General features: G+C 46.1%; 3 protein-coding genes across 5 annotated transcripts; 1 reads left to right on the forward strand and 2 right to left on the reverse strand.

Annotated features, from left to right (window-relative positions):
* Positions 1-754: 754 nt before the first annotated feature.
* LOC127773258 (RGG repeats nuclear RNA binding protein A-like) lies at positions 755-3,965 on the forward strand. Its single transcript, XM_052299293.1, has 6 exons — positions 755-1,154; positions 1,308-1,719; positions 1,825-1,969; positions 3,047-3,205; positions 3,286-3,345; positions 3,452-3,965. Exons 1-6 carry the CDS (start codon positions 977-979, stop codon positions 3,647-3,649), a joined length of 1,152 nt encoding a protein of 383 aa, XP_052155253.1. The 5' UTR covers positions 755-976; the 3' UTR covers positions 3,650-3,965.
* Positions 3,966-4,761: 796 nt separating this feature from the next.
* Positions 4,762-9,532, reverse strand: LOC127773257 (inactive protein kinase SELMODRAFT_444075-like). 3 transcript variants are annotated; one of them, XM_052299291.1, is made up of 10 exons: positions 9,325-9,532; positions 8,494-8,699; positions 8,214-8,353; positions 8,001-8,092; positions 6,881-7,899; positions 6,325-6,485; positions 5,981-6,057; positions 5,739-5,886; positions 5,324-5,473; positions 4,762-5,221 (listed from the first exon to the last, which is right to left on the reverse strand). In XM_052299291.1, exons 2-10 carry the CDS (start codon positions 8,669-8,671, stop codon positions 4,997-4,999), a joined length of 2,190 nt encoding a protein of 729 aa, XP_052155251.1. In that variant the 5' UTR covers positions 8,672-8,699; positions 9,325-9,532; the 3' UTR covers positions 4,762-4,996. The 3 variants fall into 3 exon arrangements, with proteins under 3 accessions (XP_052155251.1, XP_052155252.1, XP_052155249.1); XM_052299292.1 differs by lacking the exon at positions 9,325-9,532 and adding an exon at positions 8,809-9,263; XM_052299289.1 differs by lacking the exon at positions 9,325-9,532 and having other exon boundaries at positions 8,494-8,799.
* A 14,929-nt stretch (positions 9,533-24,461) lies between these two features.
* On the reverse strand, positions 24,462-26,576 carry LOC127775043 (aspartyl protease family protein 2-like). The gene has a single exon (XM_052301355.1). The coding sequence runs from the start codon at positions 26,261-26,263 to the stop codon at positions 24,638-24,640; it is 1,626 nt and encodes a 541-aa protein (XP_052157315.1). The 5' UTR covers positions 26,264-26,576; the 3' UTR covers positions 24,462-24,637.
* Positions 26,577-26,610: the final 34 nt, after the last annotated feature.

Genomic DNA, 26,610 nt, shown 5'->3' on the forward strand with positions numbered 1-26,610 from the left:
TTATCTGAGTATAGGAGGGATAGTACTTTAGTGAGGTCAATCCATCATAATTCTTTGCATTATCTTTCTTTGAACACACACATGCACTCTCTATGAATCTTTGATCCACTGTTGAAGCAAGGGATTTGGACAATATTTAAAGTGCCTGTCAGTCCATGATGGAGACGGGCATGCATGATAGAACCGAATTAATTTGGGGTTAAATAAATGACTAAGCAGAGAGAAGATGGTTAATCATAGAATTGTTTTTGTTTAGGTTCAGGGTCCCTCTCCTGTCCTGCAGCTTTGCTTCAGGAATGCGCGGAGATTTCGGACAGCTACCTAATTGGTCACTAACTGCTAATCTTTCATCCACTAACGCTGGCGGCCGCTAATCTACGGTGCATGCATAAAAAATCTTTTATAATCTTATAATCCCATTGCTTAATGACGCATGGGTAAGATTAAGCATCAACAAACAGAATCGCTATTAAGCTTGCTAATCATGATGCAGTCACATATTGTCCATTTAGGCCGAAGGCCCGTTAATCCGAAGGCCCAACTAATAAGCACTTAAGCCTATGTAAGCCGACTAGGCCCATAAAGAGCAGTACTTCTCCAGTACAAAGGGGATAAGACAGAACTACCCTCACGACACTTTGTTGGTAACCAGAATTTTGGCCGTAATTAGCGCAAACTGTTAGGCCCAAATGCGTCATTTCGTAAATAAAAGGAAATAATTAGTGAGGCCGTGCTCTGAAAATGGAATTAATTTAGTGTATGACCGTACCGTATAGCAGAGCAGCAGCCTCCGGGCAGACGAGAGCCAAAGGCTTTGCTCTTGGCGGCTAGGGTTTTGTGTGCCAAACCCTAATCCCCTTCCTTGCATCAATCTCATGGCGGCGATTTCGTCGGGGATGGTGGCTTGAAAGGTCTGTGTGTTCTTGTTTGGGATTGAGGAATAGAGAGGAGCTAAGTGGTGTGGCGGCGCGGAGAAATGGGGTCCAAGAACCAGTTCGATCTCCTCGTCGACGTCGACAACGATGACCCCTCCCACCTCATCGCCGCCGCCGAGAAGAAGGCTGCGGCGGCGGCCGCGTCGCCCAAGCTCGCCTCATCGCCGGCGCCCGCTCCGGCCAAGCTGCCCACCAAGCCCGCGCCACCCGCGCAAGCCGGTGAGTATGACACGCTTCTCACTTCTCAGTGCTCTCTATTCGATTCGATTACCGTACGCATATTGATGGAGAAATTACCGGATTGTTGGATCCATGGCTGTTTTTCCGTTGGGCGCAAAGATTTGATTTGATTTTTTATGTATATATCTACAGTAAGGGAAGCGAGGAACTACGGTGCTCCACGCGATGGGGCTGGCCGTGGTGGCCCAGGGCGTGGAAGAGGCGGCGGCCGAGGAGGCAGGGGCGGTCCGAGGCGAGATTTCGGTGAGGGTGATGCCAACGGCTTTGAGGGTGGCTATGGTGGTGGTGGTGGGTTTGGTGATGGTGGATTGGCTCGCGGTGAAGACGGTGAGGGGAGACAGGCAGAGAGGGGCCGTGGGCCACGCCAGCCCTACCGTGGAGGTGGTCGCCGCGGTGGCTATAGTGATGGGCAGAGTGGAGACGACTATGGACGTCCGCGCAGGGCGTATGAGCGCCACAGCGGCACTGGCCGTGGCTATGAGTTGAAGCGTGAGGGGTCTGGCCGCGGCAATTGGGGAACTGTCACCGATGAAGGCCTTGCACAGTTAAGATTGGTCCTTTGCAATTTGGTTTGCGATTGTTGGCTTATTTTGTAGATGTGATTGATTGATCCGACGATTGAATATAACTCTTCTATATGGTTGATTAGGGAAGTTGCGGAGGCTGTTAACACTGAGGAGGCTCCTGCAACTGCAGAGGATGAGAAGAAACCTGAAGATGTGCCACAGTCTGAGGTTGACAAGGACAAGGAGAGTCCAGAGAATGAAGAAGAAGAAAAAGAACCTGAGGATAAGGTATATTTCTGATCTGTGCTTTAATACCTTAATGCATGTGTGCACATTTGGTACTGTTTAGGAGGTGATGATAACTCTTTCTGGGCATAGGGCATGGTAAACATACAGTTTTGGGTAGTACATTCTGGTGTCTTTGAATGGTCAAACATGTGGATGCATTTTAAGCACAACGGGTACATATAGTTTTGGTTTTTGATTTCGTCAGAAACTAGCTACAGGTCATTCGTTTAGTGTGGGAAAACATGTCATCTGTACTATTCTAAGCAATGTAGTTCAATCATTCAACTGGTTTACATGTGGGTTAAATTTGCCTTTTTGAGAACTGCATTATGTTCTCCAGTTTTTGCAGGCTCTTCTTGCTTTCAGTTTTGTGCTTTTGCTCATTTCTAGCCAATGCAATATAATTATGTCAGAATGTATCGCGTTACTGCTTAGTTAATTTGCTTTTGATACTCATGTTACAAAATAGCCAGGACTTCGGTAAGATGATGTTTAAGTTGACTGATGGGAAGGTTTTATATATTCTGTGAGTAGTCTGCCACACTCAAAAGTGGTGGATGACTTGTGCCCACTTTAAATACAGAAATATAAAGTTTGCAATTTTGCTTGCATCAGTTGGAACTAGAAGCTGCTGTATATATTGATTTTCTGCATAATTCAATATCATTACCTGAAGTTTCTGTTGTTTAATTTTTTTTCCCTTCTGTATTGAATGCTATCTCCTATCTGCTATGTAGTAGATCTTTTGGGTATCCATAATATTATTTGGGCCTTTCCCGTTCTTTTCTCCATGGTGAACGTTCAGCTATGGCACCTTCCATTTGTTGATCAAATTCTCTTGGTCATTCAGGCGTTCTTGTGTTGGTTCTAGTACATGTTTGGATATTCCTATTATCCCTACTGTCCTAACAGTTGCCTGTTATATAGCATGTGTTTGCTCATTCTGGTGTTTCTACTGTCTCATTTCTCTGCCTATTAAAGGGTTTTCTAAGTAATTGCTTGAAGTTAGCACTCCGTGCAATTCAAGTAGCAATTCGTTTGATAGTGAAATAACAATTTTCTACCACCATTTCACAGGAGATGACTTTGGAGGAATATGAGAAAGTGCTGGAGGAGAAGCGGAAAGCTTTGCTTGCACTGAAGGCTGAGGAGAGGAAAGTTGAAGTCGACAAGGAGTTGCAGGCCATGCAACAGCTCTCTGTCAAAAAGGCTAATGAGGAAGTGTTTATCAAGCTGGTAAGTTGTATGCTTGGTGTTATGTCCTCTGAACATGTTTCAGTACATGTCTATTTCCGCTCAACTTTTATTATTATCAGGGCTCTGACAAGGACTTGAAAAAGAAAGAAAAGGATGAAAAGGATGAACGTACCAAGAAGGTATTTCATTTTTTTGGCTCATTAATCATAAGCCTACACTGGCTGTTCTGGCTCACAATATTGACTTGTCTTTGTCCTTCTCCTGTTTGGTCCATTCTTGGTGAAGTCCCTGAGCATCAATGAATTCTTGAAGCCGGCTGAAGGAGAGAGGTACTACAACCCTGGCCGTGGTCGTGGCCGTGGCAGGGGTCGTGGTGATCGTGGGGGTTTCTATGGTGGTTACAATGGCAACGGTGGTCGCAGACAGGCTGCCGCTCCGGTGATCGAAGATCAGGCCCAGTTCCCCTCGCTAGGTGGGAAATGAAACGAACGCTCGGATCTAGCGGCTCGGTTGTCTTGTTGGTTCACCTGAAAACTGTGTCGTCGAGTTGAGTACTGTGTTGTTATGTCGCCCCTCCCAGATAGGAGTGTTGTGTTTATCGCCTGTGTCTGTATCCCCGTGCATATCCGAGGTGCACCCATCCATCACCATTGCTGTGTTTGTCAGACATAGTAGCTCATGTGCTGCTTCTATTTTCCGACAGGAGTGGACAGTGTATGCCATGTTTCTGATGAGTAGTCGTGTGTGCGTTGGTTCAGAGATTTTGCTCAGCTGAGAATGGATCCCATGGTTTATTGAAGAGGCTAATCTGAAACCTGTCACCTGTGGTGCTGTAAGGTTGATTTTGTCAGATGTGGTTGTAGAGGAACAGTTTATCCATGTGTGAATTGAATGCACATCCAGCCCACTACTGGTTGTACTTCTCTTGTCCGGTCCAGCCCAGAAGCTCATTGTGGGCCGAAATGAGGACGAGCTCATCGAAGTATGAATCTCCAAGCTAATCATCAAATGGACTCGAAGGGAATTTGATTTATTCTGAAAGAAAATTTACACCTGGTGAAAAAAGTTGAGCAGAAAATCGAAGGGAAAGAAAAGGACACGGTGTGAGTTACTGTGCAGATCCAAGGAATGGTCAAAAGCAAAGGAATCATCTTTTGTGTGTGTGTGCAGGCATGATTGATTGGCAGAATGGCAGCTAGTGGCAGCGTCTCGTTCCGACCGAGGCCACCACACCACTGTCACTGCACGCAATTACTTGCGCCACAGCTTCTTCATCTTGCAGTTGCTGTACTGTAAAAACCAACAGTATCCCACAGTCCCTGCCGGATTATCGCTGTGGCCACCACTGCTTCAGTTTCGCATCGGCCGACGTGACGTGATGGCTCGTTGCTGAATGAACGGATGGATGATTGCTCGCAACGGAGTCTGAAAAGAAGCATCCGGGAGCTGTTCTTGCTGGGCCTCATCAGTCATCAGATATGCTCTCTACTGGATACATGGTGACAAAAACATGAGCATCCTAGCCATAGAACAAGCAATAGCAAACCCAATCTTGTCTGTCTATCTTGTTCCCAACACATGAGATGAGATTCCAAACAAGCAAAACAATCCCTCCCATAAAACACCCATGGATGGTTTTCCCCCGTTCATGACACAAAACAGGCACTTACAAGCCTAGATAGAGCTCAAGATAATGTAAGCCTACTACTCCTACTGTACCACCACCACTACTACTACTGTACACACACTGCAGGCCTTGAGCAGAGCAGAAAAGAATTGCATCAGTACAGGCTGCACAGAATTGGCTGCATTCTTGTGCAGATGGAGATTCTAGAATCTGTGGGACAAGCTCTGCGTATCTCTATCCCAGGCAATTCTCCTCGCCACATAGGACTGTGGTTTACCATCAACCATGATCTGTGAATCTTGCTGAGCCGGGCTGCTCTGCTGCTCTTGTTGGAGAAGCATTCGCCGGCTCCTGCTCCCAGCTTCACTGCATGGAGCAGAAACGCAACCTGATTCCACCACCATGTCGCCCTCCAGTATGCGTAGAACCTTTTCATACATGCGAGGAGAAACATCATTATTAGTACAGATGTAAATCAAGCTTAGGTGATAGGTACTGAGAAATGTGGAGAAGAATGGTGTGTGGCTAACATGGGACATGCGAGGCCTCGAATGAGGGTCACGCCGTATGCACAGGTTTGCTGCATGCAGCATGCACAGGACCTCATTTTCACTGAACCGGTCCCCTAGCCGTGGGTCGATCAGATCGTCGATCGCGTACTCTTCCAGTAAAGGCCGTGCCTGTTGCAAATGGATCAAAACAGGAATGATTTATCATCAGGAAAAAGTGTGGAACTGTGGATGAGTCAATTCAACAGAGGAAAGTGGAAACTGACAGTCTGGCACTACTGAGGCCATCAGGCTCAAAACATACTTACCATTGTACTATAAGAAAAAGGAGGTTATCAGCGTTTGTCACTTGTCAGAAAAGTAAATATCCAAGCTTAACATAATCTAATGTGATGATATAGCACTAAATAGTGCAATACTAGGTGAACGAACTCACCCATTCAGTGAGGAACTGCTGGCCCTTTGGCCTGTTAATATCAACAGCCTTGCGTCCAGTGACAAGTTCCACTAACACAACCCCAAATGAGTACACATCGGCCTTCTCGGTTATTTGCCCACTCTGCGCATATTCAGGTGCCAGATAACTGCACATGGCCGAAAATGGTCTCAGATATGCCTTTTTCACAAGTTACACCTCACAAAGGACAGGATTGATGGATTGTATGGCTGAGCACTTACCCAAATGTGCCAATTACTCTTGTTTCGACACCCATGTCTCCATCAGGCTGCCATCTAGCCAACCCAAAATCTCCGACCTGCACACGATATGACGATACTTCACCCTCATTATGTGGAAGGAAGTTGAGGCTAAAGACCACTGATGCCAATTAGAATGACAAGTACGGCACATCTTCACAGCATCATGCATGCATATATGATCAATTAATCATGTAGTACTGAATTTTACTATCTATTGAAACAGAACAGCATTTCAATGGAAAGAAGATGACCAGTCTTGTTTATTATGCATCTTCATATCCATCGACTATGATCCAACATAATATAGGGATGGAATATCATACCAGTGGTTCAAAATCATGTGTGACAAGGATGTTGTTTGGTCTCATATCACGATGGATTATGCAACCAACCCTACATTCTTCATGGAGATATCGCAGCCCTCTCGCAGCTCCTACTGCAATTTTCTGTCTTGCAGCCCATTCCAACGTCTCTTTGTTACGGCCTAAGGAGTAACAGATGGTTTGAAAAGATAACACTCATGCTTTTTACTCCAACATGGCCATGACATAAGCTAAATCAACAGAGTTATTGCAACAGGACCAATGCACTCTTCTCCAATAGCAGGCTACAAGTCAGCTATAAACACATGTGGAGAAGAGAAGAGAAGAGAGAGAAGGAAAACAGGCTACATATTTGTGGTCAGCTGTAGCACGAACTCTAATATTGTGTGTGTATGAGAGGTGGGACCATTTATTAATGGTTTATAGATAACTATTGTATGAATGAGCTATTAGATTGGCTATAGATGATTTGGAGCTAGTAGTTGGCTATATATTAAACTTGCTCTAAGCTATATTCATCAGTCACATAGAATTTGCAGAATAATAATTAGCTTACCATAGAGATGGGAATCCAGCGATCCATTGCAAATGTACTCGTAAACTAGCAAACGCCTCTTGTCTTCGACACAGAAACCAATCAGCATTACAACATTCCGGTGCTGTGCACAGCTTAGAACTTCCACCTCTGAGCAAAACTCAACATCACCTTGGGAGCTAGCAAGTTTGTATTGCTTAACAGCTATTGCCTGGCCATCAGGTAGGACACCTCTGTGAACAGACCCAAACCCACCCTCAGCCAAGAAATTTGCTTGGGAGAAGCCACCAGTTGCAAGTTCCAGTTCCGCGTAGCTGAACCACCGTGGAGGTTTCCCAAATACAGGTGTTTTATGCTGACAAATTGAACACAGAGGCGGTGGTCCAGGAGGTGCACTCCTTGACAATGAAACAACATCTCTCACATTTCCTCTGAAGTTCAAGTCAGACCTGCTTCTGATTGCACTGATTTCAGCCAAGAGATCTAGCTTCGAGATCTTCTCGAGCAAAGCATCTGCGGTAGGAGTACGAGTTCTTCTAGGACGGTTTCCTGCTAATCTTGAGGACGCAGATCCTTTTAAAATGTCAGCCATCCATGGCTGAAGGGATGATGCTGCTGGAGGAGTTGAAGCTTCACTCTCAGAATCAGATACATTGACATCAGAGTGCTGGAAGTTATCCTTGGTTGCCTCTTTCTTGAATGTGCTATTCGTTTCTGAAGCAGAATATGGAGATGTGCCAAGGTCTGAGCTTGAAACGGAGGATGTTCCAACATCAGTGCTACCAAAAGCTGTTTCTGACTCTGGACTGCTACTTGGTGTCACAGCCGGTTCACGAATCGGACATCGCTGTTCGTTGATACTGCTTTCGGTTTCACCAACTGAATCACTCAACTCAGGAAGTGGCGGGAGAGGTGATTTTGATTCTTTTGGGGGAGACCTCACCAGATTCAGACGAAGAACTTTGGGCCGAGAGCGCTTCATAGCAACAATGTTGCATTGAAGTTCTTCCATGCAACGTTTCTCTTCATGTTTCAACTCCCTGAGTAACAAGACCATTGCTCAATGATGCAGATACGGAAAAGGGGTTAAAAGTAACAGTGCACTGTAAAAACTGTGAAATGTAGTACAGGATAACATTACTTGTCTAGCACAACCCAGCTTGCTTGGGCACGCTTTGATTCAGTAGCCACACCACCAGGAGATGCAGGGATAACCTTAAGTTTTGTAATTATCTACACAAAAATGTAACCAGATTTTTTTAGCAAAAAAAAAAAAGAGAAAGAGAAAAAGGTGCTTGTGCTGAAAGATTGAAGTAAAAACACACAGCAGCTAGTGTTAGCTCCCTTTTGATACCTTGTTCGGATCATAAAAATCACGAAGTTTCAGCATCATTTGATTACACAAATCAGCGACATCCGAATTCTGAGTCAACACGCTCCTGTGGGCGCTCGCACAACCCCCTGCAAAGAGCGGGAAGCCCCAGAACTTCTTGCCTGAAATTAAAACGAGAGGAAATAATTGAACTAGTGAAAGTTGATCCATGAAGACCAAATCCAAAGAGCTCAATGATACAGTATAAAAATGCATGGCATCGTAAATTGGCAAAGCTGTTGAAGAGGAAGGGCATGTATACCAGAGTTGTGCGGCGGCGGCATGACGGCGAGGAGCAGGATGGTGTCGCCGTGCTGGACGACGTGCGTGAGAGCCCAGACGAGGGCGGCCTTGGAGATGTCCCTGGCGGCGGCCCGCACGGCCACCACAACCACCGCCTCCGCTCCCCGGCCCTTGTCCGGACCGGAGACCACCGCCATGTCCGAGAGCTCGAGCAGCCTCCTAGTGCTTCAAAAGCATTTCGGTTTCAGCAAGAAATGAAGTGAACACCAGCAGAACCAACAGGTGATGAAAAATTGAATTCAAAGACACCAAAATGAGAGAGAGAGACAAGCACCGCTAGGCTAGCTCCGGGGACTTTAATGCCCGGAGACGAAGCAGGCAAACAGTAAACACTAGTACTCCACTGTTGTGGTGACTGTGGAGTAGAGAAACCACAGGACAAGAAAGAACAGGTCGTGGTAAAAAGAAAGAAAAGGCCGTCTTTTTTTTTTTTTTTTGCAGGGCTAGTTGAATGGGGTCAGGGAGGGGGTCCGAGCGAGTCGCTGCGGCTGCGGATTGAGAGAAAGATTGCAACTTTTATATGGGTGCTGCGGGCTTGGCGGAGAGATGCATGGCGACGCGGGGAAGAAGGGCAAAATGGTGGGCGGCCACCCACTGTGTCTGCTACGGCCATCGTCTCTGTCCGGATTTCGGGGGATTCCTTCCATCTCCATCCATGGCGATTAAGCTTCCTTCCAATCCAAATTGGCGCCGCATTCCGTCGGGAAACACGGGAAGCTTCCCCTCCCCTGTTTATTAGTAGCTGAGTGGAAACATGCAAAACTGAGGAGATAACAAGAGGCCCACCCACCAATCCAAATTAAACACCGTCGTTCAACTGTAAGTACAGGGAACGAACACGGTGCCACCGCCGCAGCTAGCACGCCGACGACCACCTCCTCCTCGCCGGAATGCCCCTCACTGGCGTTTCAGCCGGCAGCGATTGTATGCCTCGATTATCGTGGAAGAAGAGACGAGACGGCCATGGCCCATGAAACATGGAACAAGAGGAGAAAAGAAGCAACGGAAACCCGATGTACTCTCCTATTACTACGGGTAAGTCAGTCCGGCTCCAGCTTGCGTAACTGCCCTTTGAGTTGGCCTATATCTACAGAATTGCCACTGTTGCAGTGCGGCACGGATGGGCCCCGTCTCGTCACCAGACGGCTCAGATGTGCCCACACGACAGAGCCTTACTTTGTGGACCCACGGCCGTGTCCTGTTTGGACGTGGACGGACAGCAAAAGTTTGTGTGACCTGTCGTGCTCCAACTGGGCATTTCCCCTGCCAACTCACCAACCTACTGTTTGTTTATAGCCTGGCTGGCAACTACACCAAACACTCTGACCAAACTTACTCCTATCTCCATCCTTCCATTTGATGAATTGCATGAAAGAGAGAGACTGTATTTGAGTTGTGATGAATCCATGGAGAAGCAGTAATAAATCGATCAGCTTTGTGTTGGTTTTGGTCGATCACTGCCAAACTGCAAGTGAAACAAACACAAGACGAGCGAGTGATACCTGGCAGTCTCAGTGACAGTCGTTCTTTTTTTCTCTCTGGCCTCTTGTGTTCGTCATAAGCTCCATCAGAACCTGATCAGGCAGGCAGGCAGGCAGCTCGTTGCCCCTGCCTGTCAAGGCTGCTACACGCTTCAATTATACTATTGCTCTTGCTGTTCAAACTGAACACTAAGCTTCAACAGTAGCAGTGATTGTACAGTACTTGATCGGATGGCAATGCAATGGCAGCGTGGTAAATAAACACCAAAGAAGATGGCACTTGCTGTTGCTGCCTGCTAATTACTCCGTCAGCTAGGCCGTCCGTCCGTCCGTCGCCGTCGATGGGCACACGGGCTGACGGCGTCAGCACGGCATCGGTTTCGCTCAAATTAAAGATGATGAAACAACCACTGAATTCGATGCGTTTCTCTTTTTTTTTTCTCTTCTCCTTTTGTGGCACGAACGTTAAGGCTGCTTTTTTAGTTTTCATTTGCAGGAAGAGGAGAGAGGCCGCTAGCTTTTCCGCTGATGAATTATAACAACTCCGTTGCATGTGCTTTATTGTTGCCTCGGCAGTTGCGCCTCCAACCTTTCTTCAATGAGCGACTTCCATCCCACGCATGTTTGAACTGAAATTCACTCCACCGCGCAAAAGCGCGCAGCCGTCAATTTTCAACTTAATTTGAAGAGATTCTGAAGCTACGGATCCATTCAATCGAGTTGACAACGCTGGGGTGGGAGGAGAGGAACATGTTATTGAGAATATAGGCATATAATGATTTAATATATTCCAAAAATAAATCATGACATTACAGATGTATACTAGCATTAACGCATCATTAGATCTACACATATAAACTAAGCAGTAAAACATGAACAGATCAAATATGCGCAACATGTCGAACACGTACCGAGGTGGCGGAAAGATCGGTTGCTCGGCAGGAACTACTCGCGGTTGCGAGCGTCGACGAAGGCGCGCAGCACGCGAGCGGAGAGGAATGCGAGCCGTCGCGGACGAACAGGGAGCAGTCGCGCGAAGCGCTTTCCAAAAACCTTATTGCCGCCTTCTCCCAATGCAGGACGTCGAAGGCAGAGGTTTCGGAGACCTGCTCTCCCGATCGCAGGTGCACGCTGGCGAGCAGGATGGAGTAGCCCACGAGCGACGGCGCAGCACAAAGGAGGAGGCAAACCCTAGATTGATTTCGTGTGTTTTGCGTGAAGGCGGCGGCTCGGTTTATATAAAGATAGGTCGCTTAATCAGGGCGCCCGCACGATCTCCACTCCGCGTAACCGAACCGGATAAGTCGCGCGTAACTTATCCGGACTCCACGCCGTCTTCACGCACCGGATTTTTCGGAATGTTTCCAAAACAAAACAAATCCGAATTTTCCTGCAGTAAAACAAAACTGCAACAATTTTGCGGACCATTCGACGCGTACATCGTGCACGCGCACCGCCTGCCCTGCCAGGCGAGGCGAGCGAGCGCGCGCGTGTTCCCCCTCTTCTCTCCACCACACATGCTTCAAGTGGCTAGGAGGGCATCCTCCCTTTTAAGGAGGTCCCCCTCTCCTAGAATAAGCAAGGTGGTACTAAACTCCACATGCATGCCATCCCATGAGGTGGGCTTTTGTGATTTTCCAAAGAATTAATCTTCGAATGGGCCTTAGCCCATCTATTAATTCTAACAATCCCCCACCAAATCTCAAAATCCCACTGAGATTTGCCTTTTCCAATGTACTGTTTATATACCAGCGGTTCGATGGAGACCGATCAAGGTTGAACATCCACCTAGAACTCCAAGCTACACTTACTCACAACTTGAACAATGGACTACGCCTTGAATTGCAAGTCTTGTGCAAGCAAGTTTCACTCAGAGTCTTATCTGGTACTAGATCGTCTGTAGACTACCCCTCGGGTGGAGCGTATAAGTCATACTCCTAGTTCTTTAGTAAGCTTCCTAGAAGATTCACCCAAAATCTTCATAGACTGCGACCAACAGTCAAGCTTACAAAGGTGAGTTCTTTCAAGAATGCTCTGCAGGACAACATCTTCGCTAATTAAAGCCAACATAACTCATTAAGGCATAGCCAACCTGCCTTGCAGCTCACGAGAGTACATGCATCTTCACTTAGAGAGGGTATAGATTGGTACTCTCCTCTAGTTTACTAATGGTTTGTTCTTCCCAGGTTCTAATTCACGGGATCTCCGATCACATAGACTGGTTTACCACCATAGTATAACTCACATGGGTCTCAAACCCATCTCCTTCGATGCATTATCTATCACATTTCGTGATAGTCCCTTCGTGAAAGGATCTGCCAGGTTTCTAGCTGTTTGGATGTAATCCAACGTTATAACTCCGGAGTTTCTCAATTTCCTGACAGACTTCAATCGTCTTTTCACATGTCTAGATGATTTCATATTATCCTTAGAACTATTCACTTTGACAATTACCGTTTAATTGTCACAGTTCATAAGGATAGCCGGCACCGATTTTTCAACAATAGGCAGATCTATTAATAGATCACGCAGCCATTCTACCTCAACAGTAGCAGTATCTAGTGCCGTCAGTTCTGCTTCCATGGTTGACCTCGTCAAAATAGTCTGTTTGCAAGACCTCCACGAAACAGCATCACCAGTGTGAAGACATATCCACTAGTGGCTTTGATCTCATCCACATCAGAGATCCAGTTAGAATCACTATATCCCTCCAGTACCGCAGGATACCCAGAATAGTGAAGCCCCAATTCCATAGTACCTTTCAGATAGCGCATTACTCGCTCAAGCGCACGCCAGTGATCATCTCCCGGATTAGAGGTAAACCGGCTCAACTTGCTTATAGCAAAGGAGATATCAGGCCTAGTTGCACTAGCCAGGTACATCAGCGAGCCAATGATTTGGGAGTATTCCAGTTGATTCCTAGTAATTCTCTTGTTCTTACGAAGCAACAATCTAGGATCATAAGGTGTTGGAGAAGACTTACTATCAATGTAGCCAAAGCGATTCAAGATCTTCTCCACATAATGGGACTGCAAGAGTGTAATCCCATTCTCACCTCTAATTAGCTTAATGTTTAAGATAACATCAGCTACTCCCAAATCCTTCATATCAAAATTTTGAGACAAGAATGTTTTAACCTCATTTATCACCTCAAGGTTTGTCCCAAATATCAGTATGTCATCAACATACAAGCACAGAATAACTCCCTCACCCCCACCATGGCGATAGTACACACATTTATCTGCCTCATTAACTGCAAAGCCTGCAGATGTCAATGTTTTGTCAAATTTCTCATGCCATTGCTTAGGAGCTTGTTTCAGACCATACAAAGACTTCAACAATTTGCACACTTTGCCTTCTTGACCTTCAACTACAAACTCATCAGGTTGATCCATATAGATCTCCTCATCCAGCTTCATTAAGAAAAGCTGTCTTAACGTCCATTTGATGAACGAGAAGACCATGTGAGGCTGCTAGGGAAAGTAGCACACGAATTGTGGTCAATCTAGCAACAGGTGAGTAAGTGTTAAAGAAATCTTCGCCTTCTTTCTGAGTATAGCCCTTAGCAATAAGTCGAGCCTTGTACTTTTCAATAGTACCGTCAGGCCTGAGCTTCTTCTTGAACACCCACTTGCACCCCACAGGTTTACACCCATATGGTTGATCTATCATCTCCCAAGTCCCGTTAGCGATAATGGAATCCATTTCACTACGGACAGCCTCCTTCCAGTAGTCTGCATCAGGAGATGCGTATGCTTCTGAAATTGACTTAGGAGTGTCATCCACGAGGTACACAGTGAAATCATCACCAAAAGACTTAGCCGTCCTTTGTCTTTTGCTCCTTCGAGGAGCTTCACTGTCATCCTCCTCAGTAACATGTTCATGTGTATGTTCAGTTTGTTCTGGTAGTGTGATTGAACTGGGAATTATTTCAGAGGGTTGGCTAGAACTACTATGTGTATCCTTCATTGGGAAAAATCTCTCAAAGAAGGTAGCATCACGAGACTCCATAATTGTACCAACATGCATGTCAGGTACCTCAGATTTAATTATTAAAAATCTATAGGCAATGTTGTGGTGAGCATATCCCAGAAAGACACAGTCCACAGTCTTAGGTCCAAGTTTGCGCTTCTTCATTATTGGTACATTGACTTTCGCCAAGCACCCCCATGTGCGCAAGTAAGAAAGTGATGGTTTTCTCCCAATCCATATCTCATATGGTGTTTTGTCCTTATTTCTGTTAGGAACTCTGTTTAACACTTGATTCGAGGTCAACAATGCCTCCCCCAACCATGCCTTAGGTAATCCCGCGGTGTCCAACATGGCATTCACCAAGTCGGTCAGTGTGCGGTTCTTCCTTTCAGCAATCCCATTAGACTCGGGAGAATAGGGAGGCGTCCTCTCATGTATAATGCCATGTTCCACACAGAATAAGTCAAACTCGTTTGAGAAAAACTCTCCACCACGATCAGACCTAAGTCTTTTTATCTTTCTATCAAGTTGATTTTCAACTTCTGCCTTATAAATTTTAAAATAGTCTAGAGCCTCGTCTTTCATTTTCAACAAGTACACATAGCAAAATCTAGTAGCATCATCAATCAACGTCATGAAATATCGTTTTCCACCCTTCGTCAACACCCCATTCATTTCACAGAGATCTGAGTGTAGGAGTTCTAGAGGTGCCAAGTTTCTCTCCTCAGCAGACTTGTGAGGCTTGCGAGGTTGCTTTGATTGTACACAACTATGGCACTTAGAACCTTTGACAATGGAAAACTTAGGAATTAAACACATGCTGGAAAGCCGAGACATCAAGCCAAAATTAATATGACATAAAGGTGAGTGCCATACATTAGCCTCATCATCCACACTGCCACAAATATGGTTCATAGACTTATTGCAAAAATCAGAAAGGGAAAAGCGGAACAGGCCTCCGCACTCATAACCTTTACCAATAAAATATCCATGTTTAGACATGACTACTTTATTAGACTCAAAAACCAACTTAAATCCGTCTCTAGTCAGACGGGAGCCACTAACAAGATTCCTGTCGATAGAAGGGACATGCTGCACGTTCTTTAGCTGCACGATCTTTCCCGAAGTAAACTTCATATCTACCGTGCCAACACCATGAACAGAAGCATGTGACCTATTTCCCAGTAGGACGGTGGAACCCCGTGCGACCTGATAAGAAGAAAACAATGAGATGTCAGCACAAACATGTACATTGGCCCCTGTATCAACCCACCAATAAGTAGATTGATTAACTGAAAAAACAGTAGGTAAATTACCATACCCGCTTCCATCTCTAGTGTTGCAAATGGTCACATTAGCAGAATTAGAGGTCCGCCCTGCAGGTGCCTTCATCCCCTTACGTTGTGGACACTTCCTGGCCAGATGGCCAGGTTGACCACACACAAAGCAAGTCCTCTTATCCTGATTAGGATTGTTGTTGTTCTTATTCTTCTTGAAGTTGGTGGTCTGCTGAGCTTTGTATTTCCCCTTGCTCTTGTTCTGGGCCTTGTGCACAACACTGGCAGTGGACTGCCCACTATCGCCCTTAGACGCGGCATCTTTTTCCCGATGCTTTCTCCTCAACATCAAGAGACGCTATCAACCCCTCAACGGAGTATTCCTGTCTCTTGTGTTTGAGTGCAGTACCGAAACCTCTCCAAGATGGAGGTAGTTTCGCAATAATGCACCCGTCCACAAATTTGTCGGGTAAGACACACTTAAGGAGTTCGAGTTCCTTAGCTATGGTTTGTATCTCATGAGCCTGTTCGACTACAGAACGGTTGTCAGCCATCTTGTAGTCATGAAACTGCTCCATGATATACAGATCATTGCTAGCATCAGTAGCATCGTATTTAGTATTCAGTGCATCCCACAATTCCTTAGCGTCGGCCATATGCATATACACCTCGACAAGACGATCGCCAAGCACGCTAAGAATGCATCCCACAAAGAGAGTAGTGGCCTCATCGAATTCTTTCTGCTGGTCAGCATTAAGAACGCCCATAGGCTTGCCAGTACTCACCCAGAAGCATTTCATAGTTGTCAGCCACAGAGTGACCCAGATCTGCCATCTCTTAAAATGCACACCGGTAAATTTATCCGGCCTCAATGCATCGGCAAAACCAACCATAGTAAAATCACAGCGCCTATAGTAAGGTTTTTGGATTGTTGATAATATAGGCATATAATGATTTAATATATTCCATAAATAAATCATGACATTACAGATATATACTAGCATTAATGCATCATTAGATCTACACATGTAAACTAAGAAGTAAAACATGGACAGATCAAATATGCGTAACATGTCGAACACGTACCGAGGTGGCGGAAAGACCGGTTGCTCGGCAGGAACTACTCGCGGTTGCGAGCGTCGACGAAGGCGCGCAGCACGCGAGCGGAGAGGAAGGCAAGCCGTCGCGGACGAACAGGGAGCAGTCGCGCGAAGCGCTTCCCAAAAACCTTATTGCCGCCTTCTCCCGGTGCAGGACGTCGAAGGCAGAGGTTCCGGAGACCTGCCCTCCCCGATCGCCGGTGCACACTAGCGAGCGGGATGGAGTAGCCCACGAGCGACGGCGCAGCACAGAGGAGGAGGCAAACCCTAGATTGATTTCGTGTGTTTTGCGTGAAGGCGGCGGCTCGGTTTATATAGGATAGGTCACTTGATCAGGGCGCCCGCACGATCTCCACTCCGTGTAACAGAACCGGATAAGTCGCGTGTAACTTATCCGGACTCCATGCCGTTTTCACGCACCATATTTTTCGGAATGTTTCCAAAACAAAACAAATCCGAATTTTCCTGCAGCAAAACAAAACTGCAAAAGAAGGCTGCATCTGCGCAAGGGTGAGGAGCCAATTTTATGGACCATTTGACGCGTACGTCGTGCACGCGCGCCACAACGCTTGCCCTACCAGGCGAGGCGAGTGAGCGCGCGCGTGTTTCCCCTCTTCTCTCCACCACACATGCTTCAAGTGGCTAAGAGGGCATCATCCCTTTTAAGGAGGTCCCCCTCTCCTAGAATAAGCAAGGTGATACTAAACTCCACATGCATGCCACCCCATGAGATGGGCTTTTGTGATTTTCTAAAGAATTAATTTTCGAATGGGCCTTAGCCCATCTATTAATTCCAACACATATTCACATTGATCTGTAGAGTAAGCGATGGGTGTTGTTGGGTCGTCACGGGAACAAGACAATGGTAGGAGTACGACTTAATTAGAAAGTCCATCAGGAACAAGAGACAACCACCGATATCTCCGTCCCAATAAAAACTAATTTCTAAAGAGTTAATGATGTAAAGTCAAATTTAATTTTTATAGGCTGCATATAAATAATCAAGAAATTTATATAATTGTGAATGCATGTTAATTAGTTTTTGTTTAATTTGTTTCTTTTTTATAACTTGTAGAAATCAAATTCAACATTTCATGTTTATGGAGTGATCGATATATGATCTCATACTCTCTTCGTCATAAAATGAGATCACTGGAGTTTGTGAAATAATGAGATAAGTGTATTAATTGGGAATAGATAAAGAGAGGAATGATTGAATTGGGATTTGATAAAGTGGGCGTATTCTAGGCTATGTTTAGATCTAAAGTTTGGATCCAAACTTCAGTACTTTTCCATCACATCAACCAGTCATATACACAACTTTTCAATCACATCATCTCCAATTTCAACCAAAATTCAAACTTTACGCTGAATTAAACACAACCCTAGTTATTTTTGTTTTGTGTTGTTTGTTTTTTGCGAATGTGTAAAAGGATTGCACGTCAATATATTAAAAGGAAAAAAGTTTTTGCTACACAATACAATCAGCCAGACCGACTTATGTCGGGAAGGTATAAAAAGCAAAATAAAAAAATGAAACTAGGAAAAGACTAGCTACTACAGCGGCTAAACGCAACTAGGAAAAGAACTTGTATTGTTACGTGTAGGATGGATAAAAAATAAACTTATTTGAATTTTGGGACAGAGGGAACATAGTTTATTTTTTCAATTCGTTGTTGGAAAAAAAAGGAAGCTGGATCGATCGAGTTGTCGCCTCGTTGATTTGCCAAATAAATCGATCGAGTATTAGTTTATTAGTTTGGAGTATATATTGCCCTCGAAAAAAATAGTTTGGAGTATGACTTTATTAGATGCATGCTTAATTAGTTAAAGACCACAAAGTTAACGGCCCATGCAGCTATTTTGACCTCAAACCTATACTTTCTATATAGTTGGTACCCACTAACAATTATTAGAAGCTAAACTCAACATGCAAAGCATGCCACATTATCATCCACTGGCAATTACTACTATTTTAGCCCATTTAAAATTCCATGCAAGTATGCCACATCTTCACTCACTAGCAATTACTATTCTAGCCTATTTAAATCTCATGCAAGCATGATACATCATCTACAATATTATATTTTAGAGATCAATAAGTATGTGTCAAATCATCTTCCTCACATTATTTTCTCAACATTTCAACCTTCATCATTTCGACAATATTTAACATATATTCATCGATGAATCCCGCAGCGAAGCGTGGGGTATCACCTAGTATAATTAAGGAGATAAACCATACGCAGACCGCTAATAAATTACGGCTTTGCTAAAATTACGTCGACATATTTCTGGGCTAAATACAATCAGTTTGACGATCTGCCATCTAATCTTCTTCATGATTCGTGCAAAGTACATCTGATAAGCTGATCGAACAACTTGCTCCTAAGTTCGCGACTCTTTTTTGCTTTGCATGACACGTGTTGGTCATTTACACAGTAATTACACATGTGTAATTTAGAACTTAGATATGTAATTTTGGTACTTACATTGTAAATACACTAAAATTACATATGTAATTTAGGAACTTACAATGTAAATACATGCCGACTATTTTTTGGTGAAAAATATGACGCCATAAATATAGCTACTCCCATAAATTAAGGGGTAGTAGCAAGTAAGGAGAGAGATATCTGTTGAGATTTGACAATGAATTCAGATACAAGATAGCATGCCCGAGTCGATGAATCGTCGTACCGTGCTTGTGCTTGCATGGCTGGCTGCAATATGGAGTATATCCATCACCTGCACCAACTACTAGTATCGGCGTATGATGGATGGATCATGGATCTGTCTTCCGCTGCCGGCCGGTGGGCAACAAGTAGCATCTATCGATCATATATCAGCGAAGGAAATTAACATACTAACATGCAGCTGCTGAGATATCATATTGATTCGCTATGCAAGCTCGTCCTCATCATCGGATCGGAGTGGCTATCAAATTAAAGCGATAGCGAAATGAGATCGGGATGCAGCCTTGTGCTCGAATCGCGATCGGATGGAGGCCCGGCCAAATTAAAGCGGGGCAGGCGAACAGCTTGAAAGAATCGGTATATAGTCCAAGATGATCAGATGAGGAGTTGAGCTAGCACTGCACTGCACTGCACTGCACTGATCAATTTGTCTGATGAATCTAGCTATCAACTGGCAGGATGGCATGGCCGGCCGGACATTTAATCCTCAAGATCTTGGGGCCAGCAGCCATGGATCTCTCTTCTGTAGCACCGTACCGGCCTCCTTTCTTTCTTTTCATCCCATGCATGATCTCATCTCTGTATCCATGCATATGCATGCATTCTTTTGATTAGCTAGTGGTCACGCTTATATATGGGGGGCTCGCTGCTTGTCTGCGGCCGCCACGACAAGCTAACACACGTGAGCATAGTAGTACGATCTATCGATCTACTCCCTCCGTATTTTAATATACGAAGCTGTTGACTTTTTTGACCAATGTTTAACCATTCGTTTTATTCAAAGTTTTTATGCAAATATGAAAATATTTATGTCATGCTTAAAAAACATTTGATGACGAATCAAGTCATAATAAAATAAATAATAATTACATATTTTTTTTAATAAGACGAATTGGCAAACGTTGGACAAAAAGTCAACGACGTCATATATTAAAATATGGAGGTAGTAATATATATAACAAGTTGCTGGCCATAATAAGCTACTGTAATGAACGGTCCACTGGGGGAGAAACCATTTATAAGGACTAAAGATATGGTTCCGGTTGGTAACACCAACCGGGAATAAAGAGAGGGTAGCGGCAGTCTTTTTTTCATTGTTTTTTAGCTACAGTTTAATCCTGTATTTTCTCCCAAATCAAGTGGGATACATATCCCCAAATCAAGTGGGATACATATCCCAAATCAAACCTCAAATCAAAGTAACATCCCAAAACATTCACATCACAAATCTTAAAAAAATACACACAAACCAAATACATCACAGATTATACATATCAGATCATGCAACAAATCACAAAATTATACATCTTAGTGAATCACAAATTGTAAAAAAAAAAAAGATGCCGGCAGCGGCTGCCGCCTGCCGCCGCTCGCCACTGGGCCCGTGCGCGGCCTAGCCGGCCGCCTGCTGCGTGGGAAGGGAGGAGGGGAAGGGGAGGAGGCGGAGGGGGAGGAGGAGGGAGATCGATCTGAGAGGGAGGAGGGGAGGAGGAGAGGGAGATCGATCTGAGCGGATGGGAAGGGAGGATGGGGAGGAGAGGGCCGGGGGATGGGAGGAGGAAGGGGAGGAGGCGGAGGAGGAGGAGGAGAGGGAGATCGATCTGAGAGGATAAGTGCGAGGCGGTTGTGGAGGAGAGGATAGGAAAGAAGGATTATATATTAAGCGTTGAATTTTAGTCCCGGTTACCAACCGGGACTAAAAATCTTCTAGATCTTTACTCCCGGTTGATAACACCAACCGGAAGTAAAGTTAGGATCTTTATCCCGGTTGGTAATACCAACCGGGAGTAAAGATCCCGGGGGGCCTGACAAGTTTAGAACCGGGACTAAAGATCAAATATATCCACTGTAGCCACCAACCGGGACTAAAGATCATCTTTAGCCCTTGATTTTTAGTTCCGGTTTTTAGTGAAACCGGGACTATAGTGAATTTCGGCCGACCGACCAAAGATGGTTTCTCCACCAGTGGTCGCTCAATTCGGTTCAACACAATTAACCTCGGATGATATTGGTTATGGTAACAGCCCACGGTGGGTGGGTTACTGGGTCGGGTTGTGTCGTGCATGCCGCCTATGGCCATATCATTCGACTCTCGATTCAAATTTAACGACTAAATTATAACTTTGCTACGATATCATCGACATATTTTTAAATTGCCTTACCGCAATGATATTTCGACGATTATAGATAAAATAATCATAGAACTGTAACTCTATTATAATCCTCAATGATTACCATAAGCGACACATCAACTCTGACTTTAAAGCAGATGCAACATCAATACCTAGCAAACTGCCAGAATGATCAAGCGGCCTTGATTTCCCCTGATGGACTTTAGCCAAAGCCGCCTAAATGCCCAAACCTATTCGCGGCCAGCAACTATACACCCTAAGAGCTGGTACAATAGCAGGCTATAAGCCAACTATAAACATATTTTAAAGAGATAAAAGAAGAGAGAGAAGAGCAGCGGGCTATAAATCTGTAGCCAGCTGCAGCACGGATTCCAAGACATATTGTGTGTATGATAGGTGTATAATAGGTGGGACCATGTATTAATAGTATAATAAGCAACTATTGTATGAATTGGCTATTATATTGGCTATAGATGATTTGGAGCTAGTAGTGGACTATACTATTAAACTTGCTCTAACAAAGAAATTGGTTAATTATGCCTCGTGAGCCGACCGCGTTGGTTTCCCGCCCATGCTCGTTGAGTTGCAGCCCACATATGGCATTGAAGTATTAGAGCAGGTACAATAGCAGGCAAGCCAGCTATAAACATATTTTAAAGAGAGAAAGGAAAAGAGAGAAGAGCAGCGGGCTACAGATCTGTAGCCAGCTGCAGCACGGACTTCAAGACGTAATGTGTGTATAAATATGGGACCATATATTAATAGTATAGTAATTAAATATTGTATGAATTAGCTATTACATTGGCTATAGATAATTTGGAGCTAGCAGTGAGCTATAGTATTAAACTTGCTCTTACTATCATGGGACTACTTCAGTACACACGATGACATGGACTGTTTCACCCACGCCGATAACCACCTGTATGAAAAGTGGGTCTGATTTGTTAGTAACATAACAGTATATGGTACTAGTAATAGAGTTTTAGTTTTGTGGTAATTTCATCGTTAATTTTTGCGGTAATCTAAAATAGATTGTTGATGTTATAATAAGTTGATACTTAATTTAGCCAGTATTTGCAATCGTAAGGAATTTACTCAGGAAAGAAAGAAAGGAATAAGCTGAAACGTCCACCGAGGTAGCACGGTTTCTATATGGCCCAGGTCCAATATGATTTAAAGTTAGAGCCCTTTGGCAGGTCACCAGGCTCCAGCCCAAGCTTTGGGTGCGGAAATATGGACCTTTTTTTGCGTATATGGTCTTTGCATCCATAAGAGGGCCCTTGGCATGCGCGTCCAGTAAAAGGAATAAGTTCACTTTGAGTCCCTATAGAGTCAATCTAATTCGTATCCATCAATTGCGATACCATATATTTTGACCACCTAGCTATTAAAATCGCCCCCAACAGTATTTATGGTAGTTTTCGCTGACGTGGCTAGTTGACCTAGTCTAACCGGTCAAGTTAGCATGTGGGGCCCACATGTTAGCGACCTCTATCTTTCTCCCTCTCACTTATCAATTTCTTTCTTTCCTTTCCCCACCTATGGCGAGGGCCGTGGCATCCAGCGTTCAACGAGCAGGGCCATGGGGTGTGGCGTTCAAGAAGCAGATTGTGCCGGAGCCCGCTGCTGCAAGCCCCCACGAGGAGACCGAGGGTGGGCGGGTATTCCTCGCCAGTAGGTCTAGGGCGACGAGGCCACCACCCATTGTCCATGGCGAGGGTCGTGGCAGCCGACAAGGAGGGGGATGAAGAAACAGGCGGCACTGAAGCTCGCCGCCGTGAGCATCCGCAAGGAGGAGACCTAGGAAGGGCACATCTTCTTTGCCAGTCGATCAAGGGCAACAAGGTCAACAAACCTCCTTCCCGGCAATCAGTGGCTCCCCAAGCTCCACCTGATTGAGATATCCAGTATTACTTGCCTCATCTTTTCGCTTATGCTTATTAGCCAAAATTTGAATTTTCAATCTTAAATTTAGAGTTGATTTTAGGGTTCTTTCATCGAAGTTTATTTTTCAGCATTTGCTTTAGATTGCTAAGAACATGTATATAAAAGTTTTATTCACAAATTACTTTTGTTTGCAAATATGCTGCACGATCGAGGAATATGAATTAAATTGGACCTATATTGGAGAGTCAAAGTGGATTTATTCCCAACATAATACTCTATCCGTTTTTAAATATTTGACGCCGTTGACTTTTTAAAATATTCAAAAAAAATGAGTAATTATTAATTCTTTTCCTATCATTTGATTCATTGTTAAATATACTTATATGTATACATATAGTTTTACATATTTCACAAAAGTTTTTGAATAAGATAAACGGTCAAACATGTGCTTAAAAAGTCAACGGTGTCAAATATTTATAAACGGGGGAGTACTCCCTCTAGTTCTAAATTAATTGACGTTTTGGATAAGTTTGAGGTTAAACTTTTATAACTTTGACCATCAATAACATTAAAAATATTTAGTTTAAAGAAACTAGAAAAACATATATAGATTTGTCTTTCAAAACACTATAATAAAAGTAAACATGTATTTATTTATTGTATATATTATAATAGAAAAATAAGGTCAAAGATATATCTCGTATAGCGTGTCATTGTTCAAAGCGTCAATTAAAATAAAACCGAAGGGAGTATGTAAGCAGCCTAGATTTAACCGGGCATGGCCCAAAGTTTTGCATGTTTTTCTCCTCCATAAATCGGCACACAACTTATTAGTACGTGGCACAGCTCAGATATAGAAGGGCTGTGCACAGTAGGAAGTAAAGTGAAGCGCAGAGTCCCATGCTGCCGGCAATGGCGGATCTCATCTCATTTGATCTAGCTCGTGCTTGCTTGCTTGGTTAGCCGGTGACGGTGACGGTGATTGCTTAAAGGAGGGGGCATTAATGTTGACGAAGGGGAACATGTCGGCCGGCCGGCAGCTCACCGCCTCGCTGGGGATCAATATCATGCATATCGGAGGCCTTTCACCGTTGCCGACGTAACGTAACGCTTCGCTCCCTGTGTCTCTGCGGGCGAGGCCGCCACCGTCCGCCGGCCGGGGAAAGGAGCTGGAGCAAAAGGAAATTAAAGCCGGTGAGGCAGCCATGTGTCCGTGATCATGATGAACACACTCGCGTGGATGCAGCAGTAGAATCCAACCCAACGGCAGGGAAAGCTAGCCTGAGTCTCAGATGAAAGCCTTGGTCCTAGTCCTATCCTGAATTGATGGAAATTAAGCCTACGATCATCAGTCGATCACAATTCACAACAACAACGTTACGTACATGCAGCTCCCTCCTGCCAAATTCCAAAGGCATAGGAGGCTTTGATTAACAAATTAACGATACCCGATAGTACAAATTAAGCAGTGAATCGATTCACAAAAAGGAAAAAAAAAAGAGTTCGATTTTAACACCCTTGCTTAGTAATACTAATACTCCGTAGTGGAGTACTGTAATTAACAGCTCTTTGGCACGAAGCCTACGCGCTGGGCGTCGCCGTCGAACACCACCCGGAACCCCTGCTGCTGTATGTTGCCGATGATGGAGACGCCGCCGTCCGTTCCCGCCATCGCGAAGCAGAACGTCCCGCTCGTGTCCACCGGGATCAGGTAGTTCTCCGGCGGCAGCGCCACCGACGCGCCGCCCGCCAGGTGCATCGACACCGTCGGCACCTTCACCACCCTCCGCCCGCTCAGGTTGTAGCACGTGTCGAACAGCGAGAACCCGCCCGGCGACACCCGGAGCCCCACCGCCGCCGCGCGGAACGCGTCGCGCACGGCCTCGTACACGGGCCTGGCAAGCCGTGTCACCGACGTGCCGGAGTCCAGGATGACGCCGCCGCGCCCGGTGGTCGGGTTCAGCCGGAGGTCGGACTGGGACACGCCCTTCACGCGCGCGCCGCCCACGCTGAAGCCCAGGAGGTGCACGTAGTAGAACGTCGCCATCCTGGGGTTCCTCCCCATCGGCGTGAAGGACGCGCCCGCCGCTGCCGCCACCGCGCCGGCGCCGAACGTTACGGTGGAGGAGCGGGTGGAGGAGGGCCTCACCGACGAGGTCCGGTCCACGAGGCAGTAGGAGAAGCTCCGGCCGAAGCTGCGGGCGATCTGGGTGGGGAACGACAGCCTGCCACGGCCGAGGCCGAGGAGTCCCGACGCGGCGATGAAGAGCCCCTCGTTGTCGTGGCCGCACCCGATGGCCACCCGCTGCACGCGGGCACCCCGCGCGAAGGTGAGCGTCTCGGAGGCGAAGTCCCCGGCGGTGACAGAGCCGTCGCCGTAGGCTACCTGGTAGAGGCAGGAGTTGCGGCGCCTGTCGCAGCCGGCGGAATCGAGGCGGCGGCAGATGGGCGCGACGCAGTCCACCGCGGCGTAGGAGCGGGAGCGGCGCGGGTCGAAGACCCTGCCGGACTGCGCGTAGCAGTGGCGGCAGGGCGCGCACTGGAGCCAGACGACGTCGCTGCCGGTGTCGAGCACCATGAGCGCGGTGGTGGCGGGCGTGCCGACCCCGACCTGGGCGAAGTACTCCCCGCTCCCCTGCGGGAGGCCGGACAGCAGGGGCGCCGCGAAGCCGCCGCGGCGGCGCGGGCGCGTGGCATTGTTGGGTGCAGCAAGCAGGGCGGCGGCGCGCGCGGCGTCCCGGGCGAGGAGGTGCGCGAGCAGATCGGAGGCGGTGGCGTTGAGCGCGAAGTGCTCGCGGTGGGCGAGGCGGAAGTGGAGCGTGGAGGCGTTGGTGCGGGGCGCGGCGAGGCTGAGCTGCTGCTCCTGAGTGATAGGATCCGGGGAGAGCGGGTTGGCGAGAAGGGATTGGGTGCGCAGGGCCTTGGAGAAGGCGGCGGGGAGAGGCAGCAGCAGCAGCGCAGCGATGAGGAAGACATGGAACGCCATTTCCGTTGAGGGGAGCATCTCGATCTCGATCGGAGGTGGTGGAGATGAAGCAGAGGAGGAGAGGATAATTGGGAGAGAGAGGTGGCCGGCGGTTGCTAGCTGGGGGATTAAATGTTGTTTCTTCTTCTTCTTCTTCGCGGTGGCTGATCGATCAAAGTGAATTGAATTGAAGTAAAAGCCAACAGCGGCGGCTGCCATGTCCTCTACTGGATCGATAGATCGATCCGCACTTCACTGCAGCGACTTCAATTCGACCAAGGATGCACTGGGAAAATCATCACTTGCTGCCTGGATCTTGCACAAGTACACACACTCGGTTAATTACCAGCAGCAGTTTACAGTCTACAAGGAATCTGGGCATTCGGGAATCGGGAGAGCGAGATGTGCGTGCGTGTCCGTTGTTTCAGGACACACACCATGATGGCAATCTCCCGTTGGGCCTACCAGCCGAAAAGTTAGCTAATTGGCCCATGGCATCATTTTGGGCCCAAATGCATGTGGTCCCGACGACAGAAGGCCCACAATGTCGTCCGTCCAGCGCAGCG

This window comes from Oryza glaberrima, chromosome 5 (assembly GCF_000147395.1).
Source record: "Oryza glaberrima chromosome 5, OglaRS2, whole genome shotgun sequence".
Classification (NCBI taxonomy): Eukaryota; Viridiplantae; Streptophyta; class Magnoliopsida; order Poales; family Poaceae; genus Oryza; species Oryza glaberrima.